The sequence below is a fragment of the Chlorocebus sabaeus genome, chromosome 17 (genome assembly GCF_047675955.1).
Source record: "Chlorocebus sabaeus isolate Y175 chromosome 17, mChlSab1.0.hap1, whole genome shotgun sequence".
Lineage (NCBI taxonomy): Eukaryota > Metazoa > Chordata > Mammalia > Primates > Cercopithecidae > Chlorocebus > Chlorocebus sabaeus.
Genome location: NC_132920.1, coordinates 39,492,979 through 39,518,222, shown reverse-complemented (window position 1 = coordinate 39,518,222; position 25,244 = coordinate 39,492,979). Strand labels below are relative to the sequence as shown.

Below are 25,244 nucleotides of genomic sequence, written 5' to 3'. Positions count from 1 at the left end.
GGAGTCCACCGCTGTCCAGTCAACAAGGGTCATCCAGTGAAACTCGGGAAGTGTCCAGGCAAAGCTGATACATTCAGACAGTGTATGACTTACAGAGACAGCAAAAGCCCGAGTAAGCAAGGGTGTCAGCTCCATGTGTCCTCTGCACCACAGGATGTCACTGAAACAAAAGGGACCAGATGACAACAAGGGGGATGGTGGGATACACCGGTACAGAGGGGCCAATTCTATGCTTCCTCTGAGCAGTTCTATAGTCTGCAGCTGTACCCTGAGTGGGCAGAGGCAGGAAGCTCCAAACCTTATCGGAACAAGAGAGGTGACAAGAAACTTCTAGGATAACCTTCTGGGAAGATAGGGAAGCAAGTGGGAAATAACCTAGTAGCAACCACTCGCAAGCTTCCTGTATGGCTCATGTTCCAGCAGGGTTACAGGGCATTCTGCCAAGACTTAGACCAGCTGTGATGTATGCCTTGCTCTTGAGGCCTATGTGGGGTCGTGCAACTTGCAGAGCACCATGGCAGAGCTGTTCACTTACACAAAGTGCTTGGTGGATGTCTCCTGACTTTAGTAGGGGGTTTTTGGGACAAAGAGAAGCAAAACCAGAAAGTATTTTTGAAGAATGAAGATAACATTTTAAACATTTCTTTTCTATCTCTAAAAAGGAATACATGTTCAACTTGGAAAACTTGGAAAGCACAGGAAAGCATAAAGAATAAATTAAACATTGCCCATAATTCTACCATCCCTAGATAATATGTTGATGCCCATCATTATGGATATTATCATGTCTCGATTTGTTTTTGGCCATACACGTTGTGTATACTAACTTTTATAGCTGCCTTGTTCCCCTTAAGAATTATATCAAGGCCAGGCACTGTGGCTCGCGCCTGTAATCCTAGCACTTTTAAGGTGGGCAGATCACCTTAGGTCAGGAATTCAAGGCCAGCCTGGCCATGCCTGGCAAAACCCCGTCTCTACTATAAATACAAAAATTAGCTGGGTGTGGTGGCAGGCGCCTGTAATCCCAGCTACTCGGGAGGCTGAGGCAGGAGAATTGCTTGAACCCAGGAGGCGGAGGTTGCAGTGAGCCGAGATCACGCCACTGCACTCCAGCCTGGACGACATAGCGAGACTCCATCTCAAAAAAAAAAAAAAAAAAAAAAAGAATTACATCAAAAACATCTTCCTATGACATTAGATTCAAACTAACACTGTGAAACTCCCTCTGGGGCCAACAGGTAAGCTCTCCAGCAGTGAACTCACTCGATCACACAAAGCCGTTTCTCCAGACATCTGACTCCCTGCATGAACAGTCCCAACTCTTCTCTAACAAAAGGTAAGGTGAGAACTCACCAGAGGTGCTAGAGTTCCCAGAAAAGGCTCCCTACCTTTCTCTTTAACCTATTCCTGTGGCTCTCATGTCTCCTGATAAGCCATATGATCCAGGAGGATGAATTCCTTTTACCCTTTAATTAGTCGTAGATACTCAGGACAGTGACTTTCAAGCTGGTTGGAGTGCACACCCCTTCAGTCCCTAGTTCTGATAACCAGTAGACCTACTGCCATGGTAACAAGAGACAAGAAGTTTCACAATCAAGCCCTGGTCCTGTCTCCTGAGTGGGAAGAAGGGGTTGGCAGGAATGGAACAGGGTCATAGCATGGGAGAAGAGGGGATTGGGGAACAGTGGTGGTGGGACAGTGGGTAGCCAGCCTACTGAGACACAGGAGAGCTCTTCATCCTAGCCAGGATTCAGGCAGCCTCCAATAGCACATGAGGATGGCCCAGAGCCAGTCTCCCTAAATGATGGGATGACCAGCAGGGACTCTACTTCCCCACAACCATGTTACTGTCTGTTTCCAACCACACAACCCAGGGCGTATTACCAATGATGCATGCCTCCTGCCATTGTCCGTCCGATGTCAGAGGCCAGGACAGTATGTGTGGGGCCTCCATCTCTGGCACCAAGGAGCAATCCTTTGGGTTTGAAGGGGTTCTGAGCCCTCACATTGGAAATATAAAATAGGGCTTTAAAAAAGGTGTCAGAGGGCCAGGCACAGTGGCTCATACCTGTAATCCCAGCACTTTGGGAGGCCAAGGTGGGTGGATCACCTGAGGTCAGGAGGTCGAGACTAGCCTGGCCAACATGGGGAAGCCCTGTCTCTACTAAAAATACAAAAATTAGCCAGGTGTGGTGGCAGGAGAATCGCTTGAAACCAGGAGGCAGAGGTTGCAGTGAGCCGAGATCGCACCACTGCACTCCGACCTGGGTGACAGAGAGAGACTCCGTCTCAAAAAAAAAAAAAAAAAGAAGGTGTCAGACAGTCCCCGTGATATGATGTGATAAGAGTGCACTCAACCTCTGTGGCCTTCCTCTCAGAAACCCATAACACCCGTCAAAGAATGAGGAAAACATCAGACACTTCCCAATGGAAGGACACTCTACAAAACACCTGACTAGCATACCTCAAATTGTCAAGGTCCCCAAAAAACCAAATGTGAGACTCGGTCACAGCCAAGAGGAGCCTCGGGAGACAAGATGTAAAGTGCTGTCCTGGGTGGGAGCCTGGAACAGAAAAAGGCTTTAGAGAAAAACTAAGAAAAGTCCAATGAAGTATGGTCTTTAGTTAATAACAATGTATCAACATCGGTTCAGTGATTGTGGCAAATGCACCACACTAAGGTAAAACTGCCCAATAGGGGAAGCTGTGTACCAGCTACATGGGATCTCCGTGCACTATCTTTCCAACTTTTCTGTACATTTAAAACTATTCTTTAAAAAAAAAAAAGTATTCTTTTTTTCGAGACAGAGTCTCGCTCTGTCGCCCAGGCTAGAGTGCAGTGGCCGGATCTCAGCTCACTGCAAGCTCCGCCTCCTGGGTTTATGCCATTCTCCTGCCTCAGCCTCCCGAGTAGCTGGGACTACAGGCGCCCACCACCTTGCCCGGCTAGTTTTTTGTATTTTTTTTTTAGTAGAGACGGGGTTTCACCATGTTAGCTAGGATGGTCTCGATCTCCTGACCTCATGATCCTCCCGTCTCGGCCTCCCAAAGTGCTGGGATTACAGGCTTGAGCCACCGCACCCGGCCAGAAAAAGTATTCTTAAAAAACAACTATTGGCCGGGCGCGGTGGCTCACGCCTGTAATCCCAGCACTTTGGGAGGCTGAGACGGGCGGATCACCTGAGGTCAGAAGTTCAAGAGCAGCTTGGCCATCATGGTGAAACCCCATCTCTACTAAAAATACAAAAATATCAGATGTGATGGTGCGTGCCTGTAATCTCAGCCACTCGGGAGGCTGAGGCAGGAGAATCGCTTGAACCCAGTAGGTAGAGGTTGCAGTGAGCCGAGATCATACCACTGCACTCCAGCCTGGGCTACAGAGCAAGACTCTGTCTCAAAAAAAGAAAAAAAAAGAAAAAAAAAAAACTCTTCTTAAAATTAAAAGGCCAGCAAGTGAGCCCTCAACACCAGGTTGAGATTTTCCTTGGACTTTCCCAGACCCTCCAATCTGGCTGTTGGTGCCAGCACTTCAGCCTGTATTCTAATTTTTTGGAGTGCCTTTGTTTTCGTACTTAAAGAAAAAAATGTTTAATGTATATAGATACATATATATGTGTGTATATATATAACAAAAGATCAATATGCAGAATATAAACAACTCCTATGGATCAATGAAATGAAAAACACTTTTTTTTCTTTGAGACAGGGTTTGACTCTCACTCATGCTGGAGTACAGCAGTGTGATCAGGGCTCCCTGCAACCTCAACCTCCTGGGCTCGGGCAATCCTCCTGCCTCAGCCTCCCGAGTAGCTGGGATCACAGGCATGTGCCACCACACCTGGCTAATTAAAAAAAAAAAAAAAATTTGTTTGTAGAGGAAGAGTCTCACCTTGTTGCCCAGGCTGGTCTTCAATTCCTGGGCTTAAGTGATCCTCCCACCTCAGCCTCTCAAAGTGCTGGGATTACAGGTGTGAGGCATCACACCTGGCCAACATTTTTTAAATGGGCATGGGCAGGCAGTTCATGGAAGACAGGTGCTCATTAGCAATGCAAAAGAAAACAAAGCAGTAGCACTTTTCTACCTATAGACTGTTAAAAGTAATGAAATCATGGTATAGCAGCAAGAGTTGATTGCATGGTGGGGCAGCAGGTCCTGTCCTAGGCTGCTTGCTGTGTGCCACTCTCTCAAGGGCTTTCCCAATGTTTACCCAATTAGTGACCACCATGACTTTAAGGCAGGCCTAATTATAATCATTGTCAGCTTCCAGATTAGGATAACTGAGAAATTAGACCGGTCAAATGACTTGTACCAAGGTCATTCAGTTAGAAAGCAGCTTTTGTCACCTATTCCATATTTTCTTCTAGTTCCTACATCATTTTGTGTTTTTATATTTAGATCTTTAATCTTACAATGTATCTTCGCATATGGGATGAGGTAAGAATATAACTTCTTTTTTCCAAATGGATAGATGTCTCATGTGAGCCAATCTGGATATGATCATCTGTCCAAGCCCAAACACTTTCAGCCCCACCAAACCTACTCCCTTGCTTCCACAGTGGCCAGACTGGGGGTCTCCCTGGGTCTTCAAGCCTCAGTTTCCTGCCCCACAGTATGGATGCTGAACAAGGTGGGGGCTTAAAAACTTGGTCCGTGTACCCTTCAAGGGCAGCCCGAGACAGGAGGGTGGCAACTCAGCTAGCCAGCAGGTCACTGTTGCAGGGCAGCAGGTCACACGCTAGCCATGCCTTCCATCCCAGATGGCCTTCAGGGCTAAGCTATGTTGCAACAGGAGGGAGCAAATGTCCACATGACCCTTCTCGGGGGCCTTATGTAGACTGGTCATGCCATCATCATCTCTCAATCTGGGCTTGGACCCATGTGAAAGCAGAGGCCGTGCAATTTCAGTGTGCCCTCAGTAGCAGTCCTGCTGCTGAGCAGTGGCACCCCCGTGGGTCTGGGCATCACACTTAGCTCCACTTAGCAGTAAGAACTGGCACACAGCATAGTGCCCATTGTGGCTGGCATAGTGCCATCTCGAAGTCCATCTCTCCAGCATCTGCTGCATGCTGGACACTGCACTGGGGAAGGAGCCGCTGGGCCCATCTGCCCGGGGCTATAGCGCCGCCTTCCCAGACCCAGTGCCCTCTCACTGCCTCATATTCTGGATTTAGGACACAGCTCCTATGTGAGCCCCTGAGCCCAGGCTCAATAACTGACTTGATGTGTTCTGTTTGGCTAGCCTGGTGTTTGTTTGGCTAGCTTGGTGTTTTGGAAGACAATCTAGATTCATGAAAGAAAAAATTGATGTTGGACTTTATTTAAAATTAAAACACCACTCTGCAAAAGATATTTTTTAAAAGAATTGAAAGAGAAGCTACAGACTGGGAGAAAAGATTTGCAAAACACATATCTGATAAAGGACTTGTATCTAAAGTATACAAAGAACTGTAAAAATTCAACAATAAGAAAATAAACAACCCGCCGGGCGCGGTGGCTCAAGCCTGTAATTCCAGCACTTAGGGAGGCCGAGACGGGCGGATCACGAGGTCAGGAGATCGAGACCATCCTGGCTAACACGGTGAAACCCCGTCTCTACCAAAAATACAAAAAAAACTAGCCGGGCGAGGCGGCGGGCGCCTGTAGTCCCAGCTACTCGGGAGGCTGAGGCAGGAGAATGGCGTGAACCCGGGAGGCGGAGCTTGCAGTGAGCTGAGATGCGGCCACTGGACTCCAGCCCGGGCTACAGAGCAAGACTCCGTCGAAAGAAAGAAAGAAAGAAAGAGAGAGAGAGAGAGAGAGAGAGAGAGAGAGAGAGAAAGAAAGAGAAAAGAAAGGGAGAAAGGGAGAAAGGGAGAAAGAGAGAGAGAGAGAGAGAGAAAGAAAGAAAGGGAAGGAAGGAAGGAAGGAAGGAAGGAAGGAAGGAAGGAAGGAAGGAAGGAAGGAAGGAAGGAAGAAAGGAGGGAAGGAGGGAAGGAGGGAAGGAGGGAAGGAGGGAAGGAGGGAAGGAGGGAAGGAGGGAAGGAGGGAAAAGAAAGAAAAGAAAGAAAAGAAAGAAAAGAAAGAAAGAAAGAAAGAAAGAAAATAAACAACCCAATTTAAAAGTGGCCAAAAGATCTGAACAGCCACTTCACCAAAGAAGAGATACAGATGGCAAATAAGTACATGACAAGGTACACAACATCTTGTGTCACACAGGGAAATACAAATTAAAACAACGAGATACCACTACATACATATTAGAATGGCTAAAATCAAAAAAAACCTGACAATTCCAAATGCCAGTGAGGATGTGGAGCAATAGGAACTCTCGTTCATTACTGGTGGGAATGCAAAATGGTGCAGCCACTTTGGAAGACAGTTTGATGGATTCTTGCAAAGCTCAATATGATCTTACCATAAAATCCAGCAATTGCATTTTAGTTATTTACCTAATTGAGGTGAAAACTTATGTCCACAAAAAAAAAAACAAAAAACAAAAAAAAAACACAGAATACGATTGTTCATAGCAACTTTATTTATAAATTATTTATAATTGCCCAAAACTGAAAGCCACCAAGATGTCTTCCAAAAGGTGAATGAATAAACAAACCATGGAATATTATTCAGCAATAGAAAAAGCTATCAAGGCTGGACACAGTGGCTCAGGTCTGTAATCCCAGCACTTTGGAAGGCCAAGGCGGGTGGATCACTTGGGGTCAGGAGTTCAAGAGCATCCTGGCCAACATGGTGAAACGCAACATCTACTAAAAATACAAAAATTAGCCAAGGGTATTGGCATGCACCTGTAATCCCAGCTACTTGGGAGGCTGAGGCAGAATTGCTTGAACCCAGGAGGCAGAGGTTGCAGTGAGCCGAGATCAAGCCACTGCACTCCAGCCTACGTGACAGAGCAAGACTCCATCTCAAAAAAAAAGAGCTATCAGGCCATGAAAAGTTATGAACCTGCAATGCATATTGCTTAGTGAAAGATGCTAATATGAAAAGACTATGTATTATATGATTCCAACTATATAACATTCTGGAAAAGGCAAAATTATGGACACAGTGAAATAGTCAGTGATTGTCATGGACTTGTAGGGAGGGAAGGATGACTAGATGGAGCACAGGGAATTTTTAGGGCAGTGAAACTATTCTGTATGATATCATAATGTTGCATAGATGATGTCATGCATTTGTCAAAATCCACAGAGCTGTACAGCACAAAGAGTGAAGCCCTGCATAAACCGTGGACTTCAGTGCATGATAATGTATCAATATTCATTCATCAGTTATAACAAATTTATCACACTAATACAAAATGTTAGTAATAAGGAAAACTGTTAGGCAGGGAGGAGGAGTATAAGGGAATTCTCTGTACTGCTCAATTGTCCGTAAACTTAAAACTTCTCTAAATAATAGTCTATGGATTTTTAAAAATGCAAAAGCAGAATAACGAGGCAGCCACACTATGCCATGGCAATGCAGGCAGCTTGGCATTTGTGCCCTGCACCTAGCCCACTGCAGGCATTCACTTGGGCACCTGCCACCCTCTAGAGGCTGGTAAATTTGAATTGCAACCCCTGTATACCTGCCTCCTTCCACACACGGAGGCCTCTCGCTCAAACTCCTGCACTCCACACAGCACATCTGAAAACCACAACCAAGAGGACTCAGCTTCCTCAGCCATTGCTCTGGCTCTGTGCTGAGCCCCTCGTGTATCTGCCCCATGAGAATAAGCTCTCCTCTTGGTTGTGAGGCTCAGAACCCCTGGCTATTTCTCCATCCTCTTTTCTCATCTCTTGGGTAGCTTCTACTAGTAGCAGTATCCTGCTCAGGGAATAGAAAGCCCTGTCTCTCATTTTTCCTTTGACTTCAAAGACGTTGGAGTGTGTACGTGTGTGTGTGCGTGTGCGTGTGTGTGTGTGTGTGTATGTGAGAGAGAGAGAGCGCGCGCTAGGAGTGTCAGCAAGAGGTCCGGTAGATGCAAGGTAGAAATATACTATGCTTGGCCAGGGACAGTGGTTCATGCCTGTAATCCCAGCACTTTGGGAGGCTAAGGCAGGTGGATCACTTGAGCCAGGAGTTCAAGACCAGCCTGGGCAACAAGGTGAAACCCCATCTCTATAAAAAACATGAAAAGCATCCTTCCCTCCCCACAGATCCATAGCCAGGCCTGGTGGCACATGCTTGTAGTCCCAGCTACTCAGGAGGCTGAAATGGGAGGATCTTTTGAACCCGGAAGGTCAAGGCTGTAGTGAGCCAAGATCTGCACCACTGCACTCTGAGTGACGCAGTGAGACCCTGTCTCAAAAAGAAAAAAAAAAAAAGGAAAAGAAATATATTATGCTTGCAAAAAAAAAATGCTTAATCCTAGTGTTCAGAACCTTGAATTTGAAAGGTGTGCATCAGATCACCCACAGGAGCTTTTCCCAAAATCCTGCTCCCAGAGTCCCCACCCCCACCCCAAGCCCCTTTGGTGACTGCTGGCAGGAGGGTCTTGGGGAAGATGGCTTTCAGGCAGCCCTAGAGGGCTGTTCAGCCCCATCCCCTGTGGTGGCTGCTGGCATGCTGGTTGGATGCTCTAATTCCTGGGAAGAGATCACTGAGTGTCCTGAACGATGTTTGTTAAAACACCTCAACTCCAGTGGCTGGCTGCCCCATATTTCCTCCTCTAACAGTTGTTGGAGTGCCAGGATTCGTGGGTGGGATGGTCACACTAGGCAGGTGAGAGGAAAAGTAACCCCGCCAGGGATTGGAAAGGAAGACCTCTAGGGGCTCCACCTCTGACAAAGAAATCCTTGTCACGTGCTTTAGATGTTGGTAGTAAAGGGCTCACAGAACTCTGCCAGGGTGAGGCGGGTAGGGAACCCTGTCTCAGGCCCTCAGGGCATCTCAGACATTCCCTGTGCACATCCCACTCGGAGGATTCGCTGTTGGCGCTCCTACGTTCCCAAGGGAGACAGCATTGGCCTGATGGTGGTAATATCCCCTAGCCTTCGTAGAGGGTCCTCATGGGCCAGGTGCAAATCACACGAGCAACGTGCCTATCATGGTCCCCCACTTGACATGTGAAAAAACACAGGCTCAGAGAGATGAAGTAGCTTGCCCAGGGTCACCAGCAGATCCGTGGTGGACTCAAACCCAGGCCTGTCTGAGTCGTGCCCTCCCCGCATTCCTCACAGCAATGTCGTTTAGGATCAACGACCGCCTTTCAGGGACACATGTCCATTATGTTATCTGCCAGGTGCTGGCACTTACCAGCCCACATTTTGTAATATTTTGTACAAGGTGCTTTCTTTATGTGCTTCCCACCACCTCCTGCCTGGGGTATCCGCTCTCCAATGTGTCCACACCGTCTGATTTTCGCAAGAGGCCATGATTTTTAAGGGGCAAAACTGTGTTGCCTTAAAAGGCCAACCTTCTAAGGTCTGGAAACCCAGAATTCCCTGTGACTGGCCCTCGCCATTTCAGCTGAGAAATCCTGAGTTCAGCCTCCCCATTCTGCAAATGAGGACATTGAGGCCCCAAAAGGGAATGAGATGCTTTAACTCTGTAGTTAATAACATAAAGAGCCACAAATTAGGCCAGGCACGGTGGCTCATGCCTGTAATCCCAGCACTTTGGGAGGCCAAGGCGGGTGGATCACGAGGTCAGGAGTTCGAGACCAGCCTTGGCCAATATGGTGAAACCTCATCCCTACTAAAAATACAAAAATTAGCCAGCCATGGTGGTGCATTCCTGTAGTCCCAGCTACTCAGGAGGCTGAGGCAGGAGAATCGCTTGATCCCTGGAGGTGGAGGTTGCAGTGAGCTGAGATCACACCATTGCACTCTAGCCTAGAGACAGAGTGAGACTCCGTCTCCAAAAAAAAAAAAAAAAGAGCCACAGATTAAACCTAGAACTTCACACTCCATGGCGAGTGCCTTTTCTTCCTTCTGCCCACTGCTCCCCCTGCCCTCTCCCTGCCTCCTTCCCTCCTCCACTCCCCTCTTCTCCCATCTCTCCCTCCATTGTCGGCTCTGCCTATCTCTATTCCTATCTTACATCCCCCTTCTCCTTTTCTTCCTCCTCTCTGCTTCATTCCCTTTGTCATGCTCCCTTGCAGCCAGGGCTGCCTCTTTACTGCTTGTTTGTTGATCCATGCTACTGCCAGCCTTTATCCGCTGGCATCTCTGAGAGAGTCCCCAGTGGAATAGGTCTAAGGAGTAGCCCCTGGGCAAGGCCTCCAGGGACCGTCTGCTGTGCCACCCATCAGAATAGTGCTCCTTCCACCTTGTCTTGGCCTTGGGCATTCCTGGACATTCCTTAGGTATTCCAACTTAAGATGATCCCTGGATGTGCTTGCCTAGAGGCCCTTAACCCTGCAGTCCAGAACCTTGGACTTCAAAGGCATGTGTCACGTCATTATTGACCACCTCCAACCAGTTCCCTTTATTGAGATTTGAATCACATGAATCCCAGTCATGGCCCCTTCGAGCAGCACACCCCTGGACAAGCCAGCTCCCCACTTTGGGATTCCCTTGCCCCATCTGTAAGATGTGCAAAGGTCCCTCCGACACAGTCACTCTGTGAGCAGATAAACGTTCCAGTGCCCGGTCAGAGCCACGAGGTGAGACAGCGAGGGCCCAGCGGCAGTTGCTGCCTGAGCTCCAGAGTGGCTGCTCCTGTGGAACTGCCGCAGGCGGGGAACTGGGCGGCGGGGCGCTGGTCCTCTGCTCATCAGGTTCTGAAAGAAACCTGATTCATCACTTCCCCAGGGATGCTCAGGCCCTGGAAGCTGATCCCACTCAACACTCTGATTGGCAACCCAGGAGGCCTAATTATTATTAATATGGCTTATTAATCCTTTTTAAGAAAGATAATTCATTCTGATGGCTGGTATGTTCTCTCTCCAGAGGGATGTCAACATGAGAAATTAAATCAGTGTCAAAGGCTGGTTGGGCAAAGGGAGAGGGCAGAGGTCATTTATGGCATCATCCCCAGAATTACAGAAACCAAGCTGTGGCATCCAAGAACAGGACGCTTGAGCAGCTTACCGGTTTGAAGAGTCATTTCCCTCGGGAGCCCCCAGCCTTCCATTCCACTGCCCTCCTGCATGAGCTGTTGAGGCAACAGGCAGGGCAGCTGGGCCTCCGCAAAGGGTACTGGATGGCCCCACTGGCCATGGTGTGATCGTGCCCTCTACCCTGCCCCATCCATCTCTCCATCCTCTTCCACCCCCTCCCAGCTTTCAATAGTTTGGCACCTGTGAACTCTCCCTGGAACCTGAGCCATGGCTCCACTGGGAAGCCATTGAGTGAATGAGCCATTTTTGTGCCAGTGCCTTGGTCTTGCAAATTTGCTACAGCTTCCAAACTGACCTTGACCCGTTGTAATGAAAGCACTTGCAGGATGGAAAGCCCTTTCTCCTTCCCTTCTCCAGGCTGCACCAGGAACCACTCTGCAGGAGCCTTGAAAATTGGTCCCTGTTCTCTAAAGAAAAGCGTGCAGAGCTTGCCACCTTGTGGCTACCTCTGGTCCTGCAGCAGTCCTCACTAGACCCAGCACAGAGATTTCTGCTCTCCCACCATGAAGGGCACCTGGTGGAAAGTCTCTCCACTGCTAGGAAATGGACACTGGTGGGTGAGGGGGCCTTCCCCAGGCTCCGATGTCTTTTCCTGCTTGTTTGACCACAGTCGTGACCTATGGAAGCAGCCTTGCCATTGGCTGAGATCGGAAGGCGGAAGGCCAGAGCCGGGGAAGGGGCCATGAGACCCGCGGTTTGTCAGGTCTGTGGAGTACCTTGCACAGAAGATGCAGACTCCGCGGAGCCAGCTCACCTGTCTCTAACCCTAGCCTGCCTCTCAGCCCAAGTGTCCCCAGAGTGTAAAAGGAGGGTTGTACCCAGGTGACTTCTTAGGCCTCTTCCAGCTCTGACATTGTCTCCAGGCAGGAAGCGAGGAAGATCTCCTTATATCACAACTTAGAGTAGGGACCTTGTCACCACAGGCATGTGGAATACACTGGCCTCCAACCAGCCGTGTCCACGTGCCTCTTCACCTCCCAAGAGGAGCCTCTGGGTTCCACCGCACTGGGCCAGGAATCCGAGGCAAGGCGCACATGTCAGCAGCCTAGGTGAACAGGCACAGCTGCATCTAGTGCGCTGTTGGATCTGACTTCTCACTCAGAGAGCATGAAGCTGGGTCCCAGGGGCAGGCAGCGTGGTCAGGGGTAGGCCAGTGTGTGTTCCCAGAATGCCACAGAGTCAAGCCCAGTTGGAAGGCATGGTGGCTGAGAGCACAGGTTCTGGAGCCTCAAAGAATCCTGAGTAGCTCCAGATTCTGCCACTTACCAGCTGGATAACTTAGAATTTCTTTAATCTCTCTAAGCCTGTTTTCTTATGTATAAAATGGAGATGATGACATCCACCTCTTAGGTCATTGAGAGGATTAAATGGCTTGATGTTTGCAGAGCACTTTCACAGAGCCTGGCATGTCTATCAATAACAGTTGTGGCCATCGTTTGTTCAGCTTCTACAACCAACAGATGCATGCCCTAACAATGAAAATTACTCTGTAGTCCAGGCACAGTGACTCACGCCTGTAATCCCAGCACTTTGGGAGGCCAAGGTGGGCGGATCACCTGAGGTCAGGGTATCATGTCATTGAACTCCAGCTTGGGCAACAGGAGTGAAACTCCATCTCAAAAAGAAAGAAAGAAAGAAAGAAAGAAAGAAAGAAAGAAAGAAAGAAAGAAAGAAAGAAAGAAAGAAAGAAAGAAAGAAAGAAAGAAAGAAAGAAAGAAAGAAAGAAAGAAAGAAAGAAAGAAAGAAAGAAAGAAAGAAAGAAAGAAAGAAAGAAAGAAAGAAAGAAAGAAAGAAAGAAAGAAAGAAAGAAAGAAAGAAAGAAAGAAAGAAAGAAAGAAAGAAAGAAAGAAAGAAAGAAAGAAAGAAAGAAAGAAAGAAAGAAAGAAAGAAAGAAAGAAAGAAAGAAAGAAAGAAAGAAAGAAAGAAAGAAAGAAAGAAAGAAAGAAAGAAAGAAAGAAAGAAAGAAAGAAAGAAAGAAAGAAGAAAGAAAGAAAGAGAAAGAAAGAAAGAAAGAAAGAAAGAAAGAAAGAAAGAAAGAAAGAAAGAGAAAGAGAGAGAAAGAAAGAGAAAGAAAGAGAAAGAAAAGAAAGAAAAGAAAGAAAAGAAAGAAAGAAAGAAAGAAAGAAAATTACTGTGTAAACCATCCAAGACAGGATTCTTGGCTCTTGTCTTAGTCTGCTCAGGCGTTATAACAAAATACTATAGAACGAGTCGCTCAAACAACAAATGTTTATTTTTCACAGTTCTGGAGGCTGGGAAGTCCAAGGTCAAGGCACTGGCAGATTCGATGTCTGGTGAGGACCCCCTTCCTCATTCATAGACAGCTGTCTTCTCGATGCATTCTCACATGGTGGTAGGGGCCAGGGAGCTCTCTGATGCCTCTTTTATAAGGACTCTAATCCCATTCACAAGAGTTCTGCCTTCATGACCTAATCACCTCCCAAAGGCCCCACCTGTACTACCATTACATTGGAGATTTGGTTCAACACCTGACTTTTCAGGGACACAAACCTCCAGTCCATAGCACAGCAGATTCAGTTCCTGCTGAGGGCCTCCTTCCTCACTTGCTGGCACCTCCTTCTTGCTGTGTGCTGTCTCTCCCAGCACTTTGGGAGACCAAGGTGGGCGGATCACTTGAGATCAGGAGTTCAAGACCAGTCTGGCCAACATGGTGAAACCCCATCTTTACTAAAAATACAAACAATTAGCCGGGTGTGGTGGTGCATGCTTGTAATCCCAGCTACTCGGGAGGCTTAGGCAGAAGAATTGCTTGAACCCGGAGGTGGAAGTTGCAGTGAGCCAAGAGAGACACAGAGAGAGAGAGAGAGAGAGAGAGCATGCACTGTAGTTTCTCATCCTCTTCTTATACCTATAAGGACACTAATCCCAGTGCAGGGGCCCCACCCTCAGGACCTCATCTAAATCTAATCACCTCCCAAAGGCCCCCCATCACACTGGGAATTAGCGTGTCAACATATGGATTTTGAGAGGACACATTCAGTCCACAACAGCTCCTAGATACAAACCCTGAATTTATCTTCTATAAATTTGCCCCCATTCCTTTTGCTTTTGTTGGTTTGTGTTTTGCAGTGATGTGAATGCCAGGAAAATCCTGCCCTCGCCTTGCCCCAGTCCACACAGCCAGAAACAGAGCAGTACCAGCACCCCACTGGAAGACAGGTCTGTGGTCTTCTCCTTTAATGCCTGTGACAGCCCCTGCAGTGGGCGGAGTGGGCCTCCATCTCCAATCTACTCCCTGAAAAAGCCCCTCGTCTAGTAGCCACACAGACAGAGCCCAGGTCTGGCATCTGCCCTGGTCCCCTGGGAATTCCCTGGAATCTCTCACACAGGCCAACTCAAAGCGGGGAGGTTTTCTCCCACAGTCACCAGGGCCCTGTGTGGGCAGAGTTGCTTCATATCTTCTTGTAAATAGATGTACCTGGGGGCCAGAAAGCGAAAGAGCCAGCCTAGGGCAGCCCCACCACAGAGAAGAGCATGGAACTGACAAGCCTGGCCTCAAGACCCAGCAGCATTTGCTTCCAGGCTTAGTAGAGTTAATCAGCACCATGGGTGTTTGTATCCTCCAACTAGAATGGCTGCTCAGCCTCTCACCAGCTCAGCCACTGCCCTGCCTGCCTGGACTCTGCTTTAGCACTTCCAGCTGGGCTGCAGCTGGAAAGCCAATACCCAAAACTACCTGTGGGAATGGCCAGCCCCTTGTTACATACCATCCTTACTGCCTTCTAAGGAAGTGGCTACCGCCTCCTGCTGTGCAGAGGCACAGGGGTGAGGACAGACGGAAAGTTGGCAAGACCAGGCAAATGTACTGCTCTGAGTTTGCTGAAGGGGAATGCTATATGGAGAAGCTGGATGGAAAAGGGGATGGGGGAGGGCACACACAGCCCTCCCTTTCTAAGGAGATTGCCCCGCAACACTTCTACTTACAAATCTCATTGGCCATCACCTGGCTACCTGGCCACACATCACAGCAAAGGAGTCTGGGAAAGGTAGTTTTTTTTAGTTGTGGCAACTTAGCTAAATATGGTTCTGTTTTTAAGGAGAGACAGGAGAATAGTAATCTCTGCTTTGAGGTCAACTAGCTAAGTCACATGGGGAATGGGGATGCTCTGAGGATACAATACTGAAGGATATGACATCTAAGCTGGGCACAGAAGTTGACAGGCCCCAGGTTAAGGGGTGCTGGTTTGGGTAAATCGGGGATGGGAGGACAGGAGGGGTGGTGGTGAGAGGTTAGAGAAGGCAGTGAGAGAAAGTGCAGCCGCCATGTGACGGTTGGGGGAAGGGGAGTCCAGGGAGAGGAAGCATCAGAGCAAAGGTCCTGAGGTTGGATGCGGCTTGGTAAATGCAAGTCACTGAAAGAAGAGGGGGCAGCTGGAGCTACTGAACCGGGGTCATATCACACACAGCCTGGTGGGTCATGGGACAGAGTTTGAGTTTTATTCTATGAGTGGTGAAAAACCACTAAAGGGTCTGTATTAGTCTGTTTTCACACTGCTGATAAAGACATACCTGAGACTGGGCAATTTGTAAAGAAAAAGAGGCTTAATGGACTCACAGTTCATGTCACTGGGGAGGCCTCACAATCATGGTGAAAGGCACGTCTTACATGGTGGCAGCCAAGGGAGAATGAGAGCCAAGTGAGAGGGGAAACCTCTTATGAAACCTTCAGATCTCATGAGACTTATTCACTACCATGAGAACAGTATAGGGGACGCCACCCTATGATTCACTTATCTCCCACCAGGTCCCTCCCACAACACGTGGAAATTATGGGAACTACAGTTCAAGATGAGATTTGGGTGCAGACACAGCCAAACCATATCAGGGTCTATGGCAGGGAGTGACTTGACCCAATTTGCATGATAGGAGGCTTAGTGTGGCTGCCACACAGAGAAGGTAGGAGGGAGTGAGAAGCAGGCCAGCCGTGTCATGTAACTTTCTGGGTGAGATCAGTCACCAAAAATTGAAAAGCATTTTGGAAAGATAAGTGGTGAGTCCGGTTGTAAAGTGTAGTAAAATGTGACACGTGGTTGCCCCCAGCATCCCCAAGAAGCCAATGTCGTCCATCCCTCTCACCGGAGACAGCCAGACGGACTCGGACATCCTGGCCTTCATCAAGGCCAGACAGAGCATTCTGCAGAAGCAATGTAAGTTCACCTCCCTTGGTGGCTCCTCCAGGGCCACAGGTCACCAACACTTGTGGGGAGCACACAGTGAGGTGGGAGGGGAGTAGGGAGTTTCCTGCATGTTCCTGAAGCCACAGGACTGGCCTGCCAGTCACTCACATGTGCCCAGCCTCCGATTCCTTCTTGAGAAAGCCTCAAGGGGCAGCATCAGAAACACCAAGACAGGCCCAAGTGAGTGGGCGGCCCAGGTGCTCCTGCCCCTCTTGGCAGAGCTTGCCCTCTGTCTCTTCCAGATCTTCAGCTCCTTTGTTCTCTGTCCCCAAAGTCAGCTGTCTCCTTCACTCAGCCTTCTACAAACAGGAAGGGGCTGAGCGATGTTTTGGTAACTCATTGAACACATGGCTCAAAGACTCACTCTCCTATCAGAGTGTGGTTCTTGCCAAAGAGCTGCAAGTGTAAACACTACTCGAAGGCCCAGGCCTGAGGACACGTAACAGTCACAGAGGAAGTAAGTGTGGCGTGTCACACAGCAGGAAGAGAATAAGGCTCTTCTTGGCCTGCATCATTGCCCCCTCCACCCCCAGTCCCGTCCTCTTGGCAGCTGCCCATCTCCCATCTGCGGTGGATGGGCCTTTTCTCTTTCTGCCTTCCATCCCCCACACACCCACAGGGCAAGCCCCAGGGCCCCTTACCCCAGGCCTGCGTTTTGTCTTAGTCTCCTCCCCTTAACCCAAAGGCTACTAGGCAGGCTTCACATTGCCTTCACATTGCCAGAAAGGCGCCCCCGCCGTGATGGTATTGGCCCGCAGATTGGATATATAATGACTGATGCCTGCCCTGCGGGGCCTGCACTCAGCTTCTCCACCAACCATGTGCAGTTTGGGAAGGAAAAGATTTGTGCATGGACGGAGCACCTCAGCTGAGAGCCGGCCTTGGTCCTGCTGTCCTCGCCTTGCTTGGCCACCAGCCTGCTTCCTTACTATCCTCTCTTCAAAACTAGGACCGGCAACCTCAGCACCACTGTCAGGTCCTTTCTTAGGCCTGGGACAGCCCAGCTCTGCTGTGATCTTGTCTCATTCTCAGTTTCCTTGTCTAAAAAAGAAGACTGGATTCAGTGATCTCCAAGTCCCCATCTATGCCCCAAATACTCTGATGATATGTATCAGGCACTGAACAGCAATGAACAGCCAATCAGTCAGCAAACACTGTATGTGTTGGGTGTCTTCTTATGCCAGCTACTACTAGTGCTGGGGCTACAGCAGAGAACAAGACAGAGCCCAGCAGGTGAGAAACTGACATTCTAGGGGGAGGAAGGAGACAGACAATGAACACATCAACAAATAAGTGAGATCATTTGAGGGGCTAATAAGTGCTATGAAATAACTAAGCTATGTAATGTAGTAGACAGTAACTGGGAAGACTGCTTTTTGCTGGGTAGGTTGGGGAGGCCTCACCGGAGAAGAGAACTTTAAACTGACAGCTGCATCATGAGAATGGAGCAGGCACACCACATTCTGGGAATGCACAGTCCTAGCAGACAGAGTGGAAAGCGAGAAGCCTGAAGGGAAAGCGTTTCTTGGCCACAAGGTGGGAAGGAGACCAGAGTGACTGGAGGGCAGGGAGCAAGAGCACAAGGACCAAGTCACACCAGCCTTATGCACAGAGGAAAGAGATTTGGATTTTATTCTGGGTACAGTGGAAGCCCACTGAAGAATTTTAACCATGGAGTGACATGATGTGATTGATGCTTTAAAAAGCTCACTTTGTCATATGTAGTGTAGATTGTAGGGGCCAAGGGCAGACCAGTTGCCAGGCTACCATGAAAGTGCCAGCAAGGGATGATTGTGGCTTGGACTCACTGGTAGACTGAATGTGAGATGCAAGAGAAAGAGGAGAGTCAGGGCACCTCCTGGGCTTTTGATCTGAGCAGCTAAGAGAATGGCAGTGCCATTTACTGAAATGATAAAGGCAGGGAAGCATGGCCATCAGAGGCAAGGATCTGGAGGGATGGAGACTTCTGGCTACCCCGTTTGAAGTTTCAGATGATGTTTGATGTCCAAGAGGAGGTGACGAGTAGACAGGTGAGCATGAGTGGAGCTCAGACAGAAAGTCTAAGCTAGAAAAAGAAATAGGCAAGTCGTCATGTCTGGATGGTGTCTGAAGCCACAGGACTGAGTACAATGTCCTCTGAAGAGCAGAGATGGAAGTATTCAAATTGCTGAGAACAGCCCCCTGGGGCTCTCCAACAGTTGCAGAGAGAGAGGAAGCAGAGATGCTGAGAAGGCACTGCAGGGTGCAAGGAGGAACAGCAGATGAGTGAGTGTGGCCTCAGGCACAAGCTGGAGAAACACAAGCTCCAAGGAGAGACGGGCCAGTAGAGTGTGGCAGGATGGAATGTGGACCACAGGTCATTTTGCATGTCAGGGTGGTCATGGACAAGCGCTATTTAGCCAGGGGACTGGCAAGAGGATGGAAGGGAAAGAGGCTGAGGCAGTGAGCAGATACAACTCCTCCAGGGGGTTGAGCATTGACAGGAGCAGAGAACTGGAGCTGGAGCTAAAGGGAAGCAGGAGCCCAGAGGGATGTTTCACGTGTTGTAAAGGGGTCCTGTAAAGACTTGCTCATGTGCTGAAACATGCAGAGGAGGGAAATTGAAGCTACAGTGGGAGAGGGGAGCAGAGCTGCAGGGAAAACTTCCTTGAGAAAGTAGAGGGGATGGTGTCCGGGGCGCAAGTGGAGGAAGGCTTGGATATGCAGGATATCCTTTGGAGCTGGGATATCCCTTCCCCTGTACCAAATCCATAGAAACCGACCATCATTCCTCCCCTTGAGAAGCCTACAAGCAAGCAATGTCTTTAAGTTATGTTAACTAAGCTTTTGTACATACAAGAGAGATGTGATCATCTAACTGTCTCCAAACAGAAGAGGCAGAAGTCCGGGTCCCTGTCAGAGTGGGGTCCTCCTGCTAACACTGTCCCCAGGCAGTGCGGAGAGCTGGATTGAAGGGCAGGCACTTTTATTAAAATATCTAGGGAAAATTACCATTTATGAATGTTTTCATTTTTTATTGTTTCATTTGATGCTCTTAACGCTCCTGTAAGGCATGCAGGGCCAAGATTATGATCCCCTATTGACAGGTGAGGAAACTGAGGCACACAGAGATTGAATCACTTGCCCAAGGTTACACAGCTGATAAATGGCAGAGCCAGCATAACCCAGGTTTTCTGCTCTCTCCCCACTGGGCCACACTGTCTTGAAAAACTGCATCTACCAAGATGTGCCCACCCTGCTGTCAGGAGTTCTCTCGGCCTCAGGAACAGGAACCAGCATTGACGGGAGGGGAGTGACCGCAGCCTCTACCCGCCCTGCAGCTGTGGTGCTTTGCTCTCCAAACAACAGCAGCCTGGAAGTAATTCATCAAAGCAAACAAAACTTCCACGGCTCAATTTTTATTCCGAAAGGAAGAATATTCCTTCTGGCTTTTCAGTGACGACAGGGCCACAAAGGAAGCCAAAGACAGGTTGACACCGGGTCCCTCTGCCACCAGGTCCCAAAGGGCCAGCAGGCGTGACCTCTCAGGACACACAGCAGATGGTTCTGGTCCCACCATGTGGCACTTAATATGCAGCCCACTTATCAGGGCACCCAGGCAAACACACAGGCCGGGGCCCAGGCACCTTCTCAGCCAAAGCAAACACCTCCGTCTCCCTGCCTGGGCTCTCGAATCTTAATTTAGCACACAGCGCTGCCGTGGTTACTTCAGGAGTGCTCATTAAGGGGAATTTGTGACTGTCAGCCCGGGAGCAGGAGCCCAGAGAGGGCAATTTAACATAAGCCTCGCCAGCTCTTAGGCTTCACCAAGGGCCAGGATGGATCTACTTGATTTAGGATGCATGGAACAGCATGGAAAGTTTAAATCCCTGCCAGGGGCACGTGTGGACAGGTATATAACCCCCGTAAGGGGCATCAGTCATCCGTGGAGTCAACTCTGCCGTTTCCAACTGCCAAGGACAGTTTTTACACTGAGGAAATGAGGTTAACCCCTTTCTAGAGGGTCTTTTTGTTTTTAATCTTGCTTAATCGCTGAGTTTGGAAGTATTCCCAGCTGGAAAGGAACCGTGGTGTGACCCCCATAACCATGAGTCTGTCTTCTCCAAGAGGTGTTAGGAAGAGGTCCTGCCTCTCCCAGCCCTCCAGCCCACTGGGAGAAACTCTCCAGCTCTCTTCTGTGTTCAGAAACCCTCCCAGGGAAAGAGAAAGAGCCCCGAACTGGGAGGGAAAAGGCGGAAATTCCCAGGCCATCTCCGCTCTGCGTGACACTGGGCAGGTCACCTCCCCAAGCCTCCCTCTCACTGTCTGTCATGTACAGATTCCTCCCTTGCCCAGGCTCTGATCCTTCCCCAGATAATATCCATCAAAGTCCCTCATCAACGCCCAAGCACCAAGGAATTGTTAGCAGGGAAGTGGCCTCTGTGGTGAGAGCTGGCCCAACACCATGAGGTGTGATTTTTTTTTTAATGGTGTATCTGTAGCATGCCCTCCATTCTGGGAACCCACAGTAATCAAAATCCCAATATAGACAGAGCTTCATCACTTAACTGGGGTCCATAAAGTGAATGAGCTGTAAATGGTGCCTTTTGTGTTGAGGTCTGTGCATGTAAGGAACTATGTCTTGGAGCAGAGCGTGTTCTCAGCCCTATTCTGTAGCATTTCTTCCTAGGCCCCACCCCACCCACCCCGTCATTACTGCATGAAAGTGTGTGAGGGGCTCAGAGATCATCTGGGTGGGAGATGGCTCAGACTCCACGCTCCTTACCACCGGCAGCGTTCACTGGCCCAGGCTGCATTTCAACAGTGCAGCAGAAACATCAGACCCCAGATCTCATCAGCAGCCACGTGCCCACAGGCCCCCAGCTCTTGCCCTGCCAGTCCTTGTACTAGAGAGACAAAAGCAGTGAGTGTCAGCCCTGGCCATGCCTCATAACCACCTGGACCCACCCCAGCGATCCTGACTTAATGGTTCTGGGCTGTGGTCTGGGCACCAGGATTTCTAGAGATTCTCCAGAGATTTCCATCGTGTAGCAGAGCTGGGAACCACAAGTCCAGAGTGACAGGAACACATGACCATCATAGGCTCCGGTGTACCTTGTCTTCTTACTTCCCATTCTAGGATTCAATTAGGACAGGTTGGAATGTCTTAAAAATAAGGACCATATTTGTTTAATTAAACAGCAAGGCCAGCCAGAGATCTTGCACACAGAATTAGAACCGAAGGACCAAGGCCTCACAGCCGTGAATTATTTCCAATCTCTTCCTCTGTACTAGCTGGACATTCAGTGTATCACCAAGAATTACCCATTCTTCTTCAGCAATATCAAGCCAACCAAGCCCACACTCGTCACCCACCACCAGGTTCCTGTGGCCACACCTGGAGGGCTGCAGCTGCCTGCTCACCTGTTCCCTGACCAGCTTCACCCCTCGGTCTCTCTGTCCACTGCAATTCTTTTAAACATTGTATTTATTACTTCATCCAAGAATCTCAGAAATTCTCTCTTGCTCTTATTAGCCAAACTTTAAGCAAAATAACTACATATCACTCTTACCAGTTCTTCTCACCCTTTAATGTGCTAATGAATCGACAGGTTTTGTCAAACTGTAGATTCTGATCCAGTAAGTCCAGGGTGGACCATGTCTTAGACTCTGCCTTTCTTAACAAGCTCCCTGGAGATGCCAGCACTGCTGGTCCAGGGACCACACTTTGTGGAGCGAGAAGCCACCATGCTTTTTCCAGGTATCTCACCTGCTCTAGCAAAGAGAAATGTGAGGCCCAGAGAACTGACATGACTTGCCTAAAGTCACACCGTGGGTTGAGTCCTGGCTAGAACTCAAGGGCCCTGGTTCTCAATCCAGAGAACCCTCTCCATGCCCAGCCATGGGAGGTGACAGGATAGGGGCCATGTGGTCAGGAGGAGCCATCCTGGAATATAATTAATATCTGGAGCAAAAAGCAAAGAGAGAACCTCTCTGGGGGTTAGGTAGGAGCATCAGTGAAAACTGTGGGGTTGTCCAGGTGTGGTGGCTCATGCTTATAATTCCAGCACTTTGGGAAGCCCAGGTGGAGTTGAGCTCAGGAGTTTGAGAACAGCCTGGACAACATGGTGAAACCCCATCTCTAGTAAAAATACAAAAATTAGCCAAACGTGGTGGTGGGTGCCTGTAATTCCAGATACGTGGGAGGCTGAGGTGGGAGAATCACTTGAACCCAGGAGGCAGAGGTTGCAGTGAGCCGAGATTGTGCCACTGCACTCCAGCCTGGGTAACAGAGCAAGACTCTGTCAAGAAAGAAGGAAAGAAAGAAGGAAGGAAGGAAGGAAGGAAGGAAGGAAGGAAGGAAGGAAGGAAGGAAGGAAGGAAGGAAGGAAGGAAGGAGGGAGGGAGGGGAAAGAAAAGAAAGAGACAAGGAAGGAAGGAAGGGAGGGAGAGGGAGGGAGGGAAAAGAAAAGACAAGACTCTAGCCTAGGCAACAGAGTAAGACTCTGTCTTTAAAAAAAAAAAGGGGGGAAAGAAAAGAAAACCGTAGGGTAGGAAAACAGGTGTCAGTCTCAGGCTAGGGAGGTGGAGCTTCTGCAAAGGGCAAAGGGGGCCTCTTTCTTCAGAGCTTGGGGTATAAATGCAGTTCCTGGGAGGCAAGACACAGATGCAGTGCCCAAGACCCAGGGGCAGTGGCCGGTGGCCTCCCCTCCTCCCAATTCAATCCTGGGAAAAGTCAGTGTCGGCATGCACAGCCTAACCAAAAGCATCCTGTCTCCCTTTCAGGTTTGGGAAGCAATTGAATTTCCAGGAAGTATCCAGCCATGCATTATGCCCGCAAGAATGAAGTATAGATGAAGGCAGCGCCCCTCACTTGCCCTGGCTTCAGAAGTGAACTATGAGCTGCTGGGAGCAACTAGTGACTTTGATTCCCATGGAGGGGGCTGTGTTTCTTTAAGGATACTGTCCTGGAGGCCACCAAGATGTTGGGGCCGGGGCTGACCATGACATCCGTCCTGTGGTTGCTGGAGCTGCTGGCAGGGCCAGGCAATGCCAGAGTGCTGGGGCAGAGTGAGGGCTTCAGCTCACTGTTGCAGTGATGTTTCGTGTAGATCATTATAAACTTTTGAGAATATGAAATACACCGTCATAGTATAATGTCAGAGGAAGCTCACACCAATGGAATGTGGGGGGAATATTTTTATTTTTAGCAGTTTGCCAGCTCTCTCCCTTGGCCCATGCTCTGGTTTGGAAGCCCAGAAATGGCCATGACAGGTCCAGGCAGGATGTCCCAGCCACAGACAAGGCAGTGGAACGCAGGGCATCCTGAAGGCCAATCCTGATCCCCAGACCACATCTTTCACCATCAGCCTCTTGGCCAGGATGACCTGGAGGCAGTGCCTGAACAGCTGTGTCTCCAGGGAGCCATCTGCCCTGCAGGGTCTAAGGACATCATAGCACCCAGAGAACAGCAGGCAGCTCCTGGGGGTTCTGCTGAGAGCTCGAGAGAGGGCAGTGTGTGTACCTTGGACCTCACAACCTTCACCCAGCCACTTGGGGCCTTGCAGGATTTGGGCCAACACTTCCCGTTTCCACAGGGAAAAACATAGCTGCCTGGGGGTCTTGTCTCCATGGACCCTTTCCATGACAGATCTAAGGGAAGGCGGGCAGCCCTCAAGGAGGTGCTTGAAGAACTGCCCCCTGGGCCAGGGGGATCCAACCCAGCTGCAGCCAGGGAGGGGCAGCGGAGGGTGAGCAGGAGCGGCACCTGAAAATGAAGCTGACTGCATAAAAGTGCTTGTCCACTGCTCCCGGTGTCTCTGTCCTATAAATATAGGACCTGGTGATCCTGGAGGGGGAGCGGAGAGGTAATATAGTATAATTGGCTTGATTTTCTTTTTCCTTTTTTAGGATTGGGTAACAGGATCATGTGGGAGGAGATAAAACCATTACATTTCTAAGCTAGGCAGGCCCATCGAGCTCCTCTAATCCACACCCCTGGTTTATACAGTTAGAAGAGCCAAGTGAAGGGGAGTCTCGGCTTGCTGTTCTACGCTAATTAGTGACAAATATCCCCTCTTCAGGGGCTTCCGCTGACCACTCCATCTCGAGTCACCTCCTAGTTATCCCCTATCCCATTTTACCATTTTCTTCTCCATCACTATCTGACATATTATCCTTCTGAACTTGCCTATTTTTGTAATACCTGCAGCCCCCCATAATACTAAAAGCTCCAATGCAACAGGGACCTGTTGGTATTGCTCATTGCTGTGTCCCAAGCCCAGAGTCACCGTTCAGTAAACAGTCCTTCAGTTCATGAGTAGATGAGCCAGAACCCAGATGTGTTTCTCAGGCTAATGTCACTCTGACTTCCCCTGGCTTTCATTGAATCCCATCGGGACAGGGGCCAGCATCTCTGGTCCACTCCTTGCCCTCACAGTTCAGTGGAACATAGTTAATCCTCTGTAAAGTCTGTAGAACCAGAGGAAGACCAAATTCTATTCTAGAAGCCTCCCCAAGAGTCCATGGAACACACATGTAAATGCACACACACACACACTCTCTCTCTCTCTCTCTCTCTCTCTCTCAGGAGCCCCGAAGATGGCATGGCATTTGCCCCAGTCTCCTGTGTAGCAGCAGCAGTATTCTTGGCATGCCTTAGTGCCCTCAGTCCTCTAGAGCTGGGTACAGTCCACTGACTTTTTAATTTTCTTTTATTTATTTTTTGAGATGGGGGCCTCACTCTGTCAGCCAGGCTAGGGTGCAGCGGTGCAACCATAGCTCACTGTAGCTTTCAACTCCTGGGCTCAAGTGATCCTCTCACCTTTGGAGTCCCAAACTCCAAAGTTTCTGGGACTATAGGCACGCACCACCACACTTAGCTCATTTTAAATTTTTTGTAGAGACAGGGTCTCACTATGTGGCTCAGGCTAGTCTCAAATTCCTGGCCTCAAGCAATCCTCCTGCCTTGGCCTCCCAAAGTGCTGGGATTGCAGGCATGAGCCACCATACCCTGCCAGAG

General features: G+C 49.2%; 1 protein-coding gene and 1 pseudogene across 3 annotated transcripts in view; one reads left to right on the top strand and one right to left on the bottom strand.

Moving 5' to 3' along the window:
• KIF6 (kinesin family member 6) overlaps positions 1–23,384 on the top strand; it is a 392,212-nt gene extending 368,828 nt beyond the window's left edge. For 2 of the 3 annotated variants that reach the window (XM_007972706.3, XM_007972713.3), the window contains 5 exons: positions 1,239–1,336; positions 13,289–13,339; positions 14,136–14,225; positions 16,107–16,213; positions 23,009–23,384. In XM_007972706.3, coding sequence (XP_007970897.3) covers positions 1,239–1,336; positions 13,289–13,339; positions 14,136–14,225; positions 16,107–16,213; positions 23,009–23,025 — 363 coding nt within the window. In that variant the 3' untranslated portion in view covers positions 23,026–23,384. The remainder of the gene's footprint in view (positions 1–1,238; positions 1,337–13,288; positions 13,340–14,135; positions 14,226–16,106; positions 16,214–23,008) is intronic. The other variant, XM_038006040.2, reaches the window with a different exon arrangement.
• On the bottom strand, positions 4,372–10,272 carry LOC119626857 (ankyrin repeat domain-containing protein 39 pseudogene; annotated as a pseudogene).
• Positions 23,385–25,244: the final 1,860 nt, after the last annotated feature.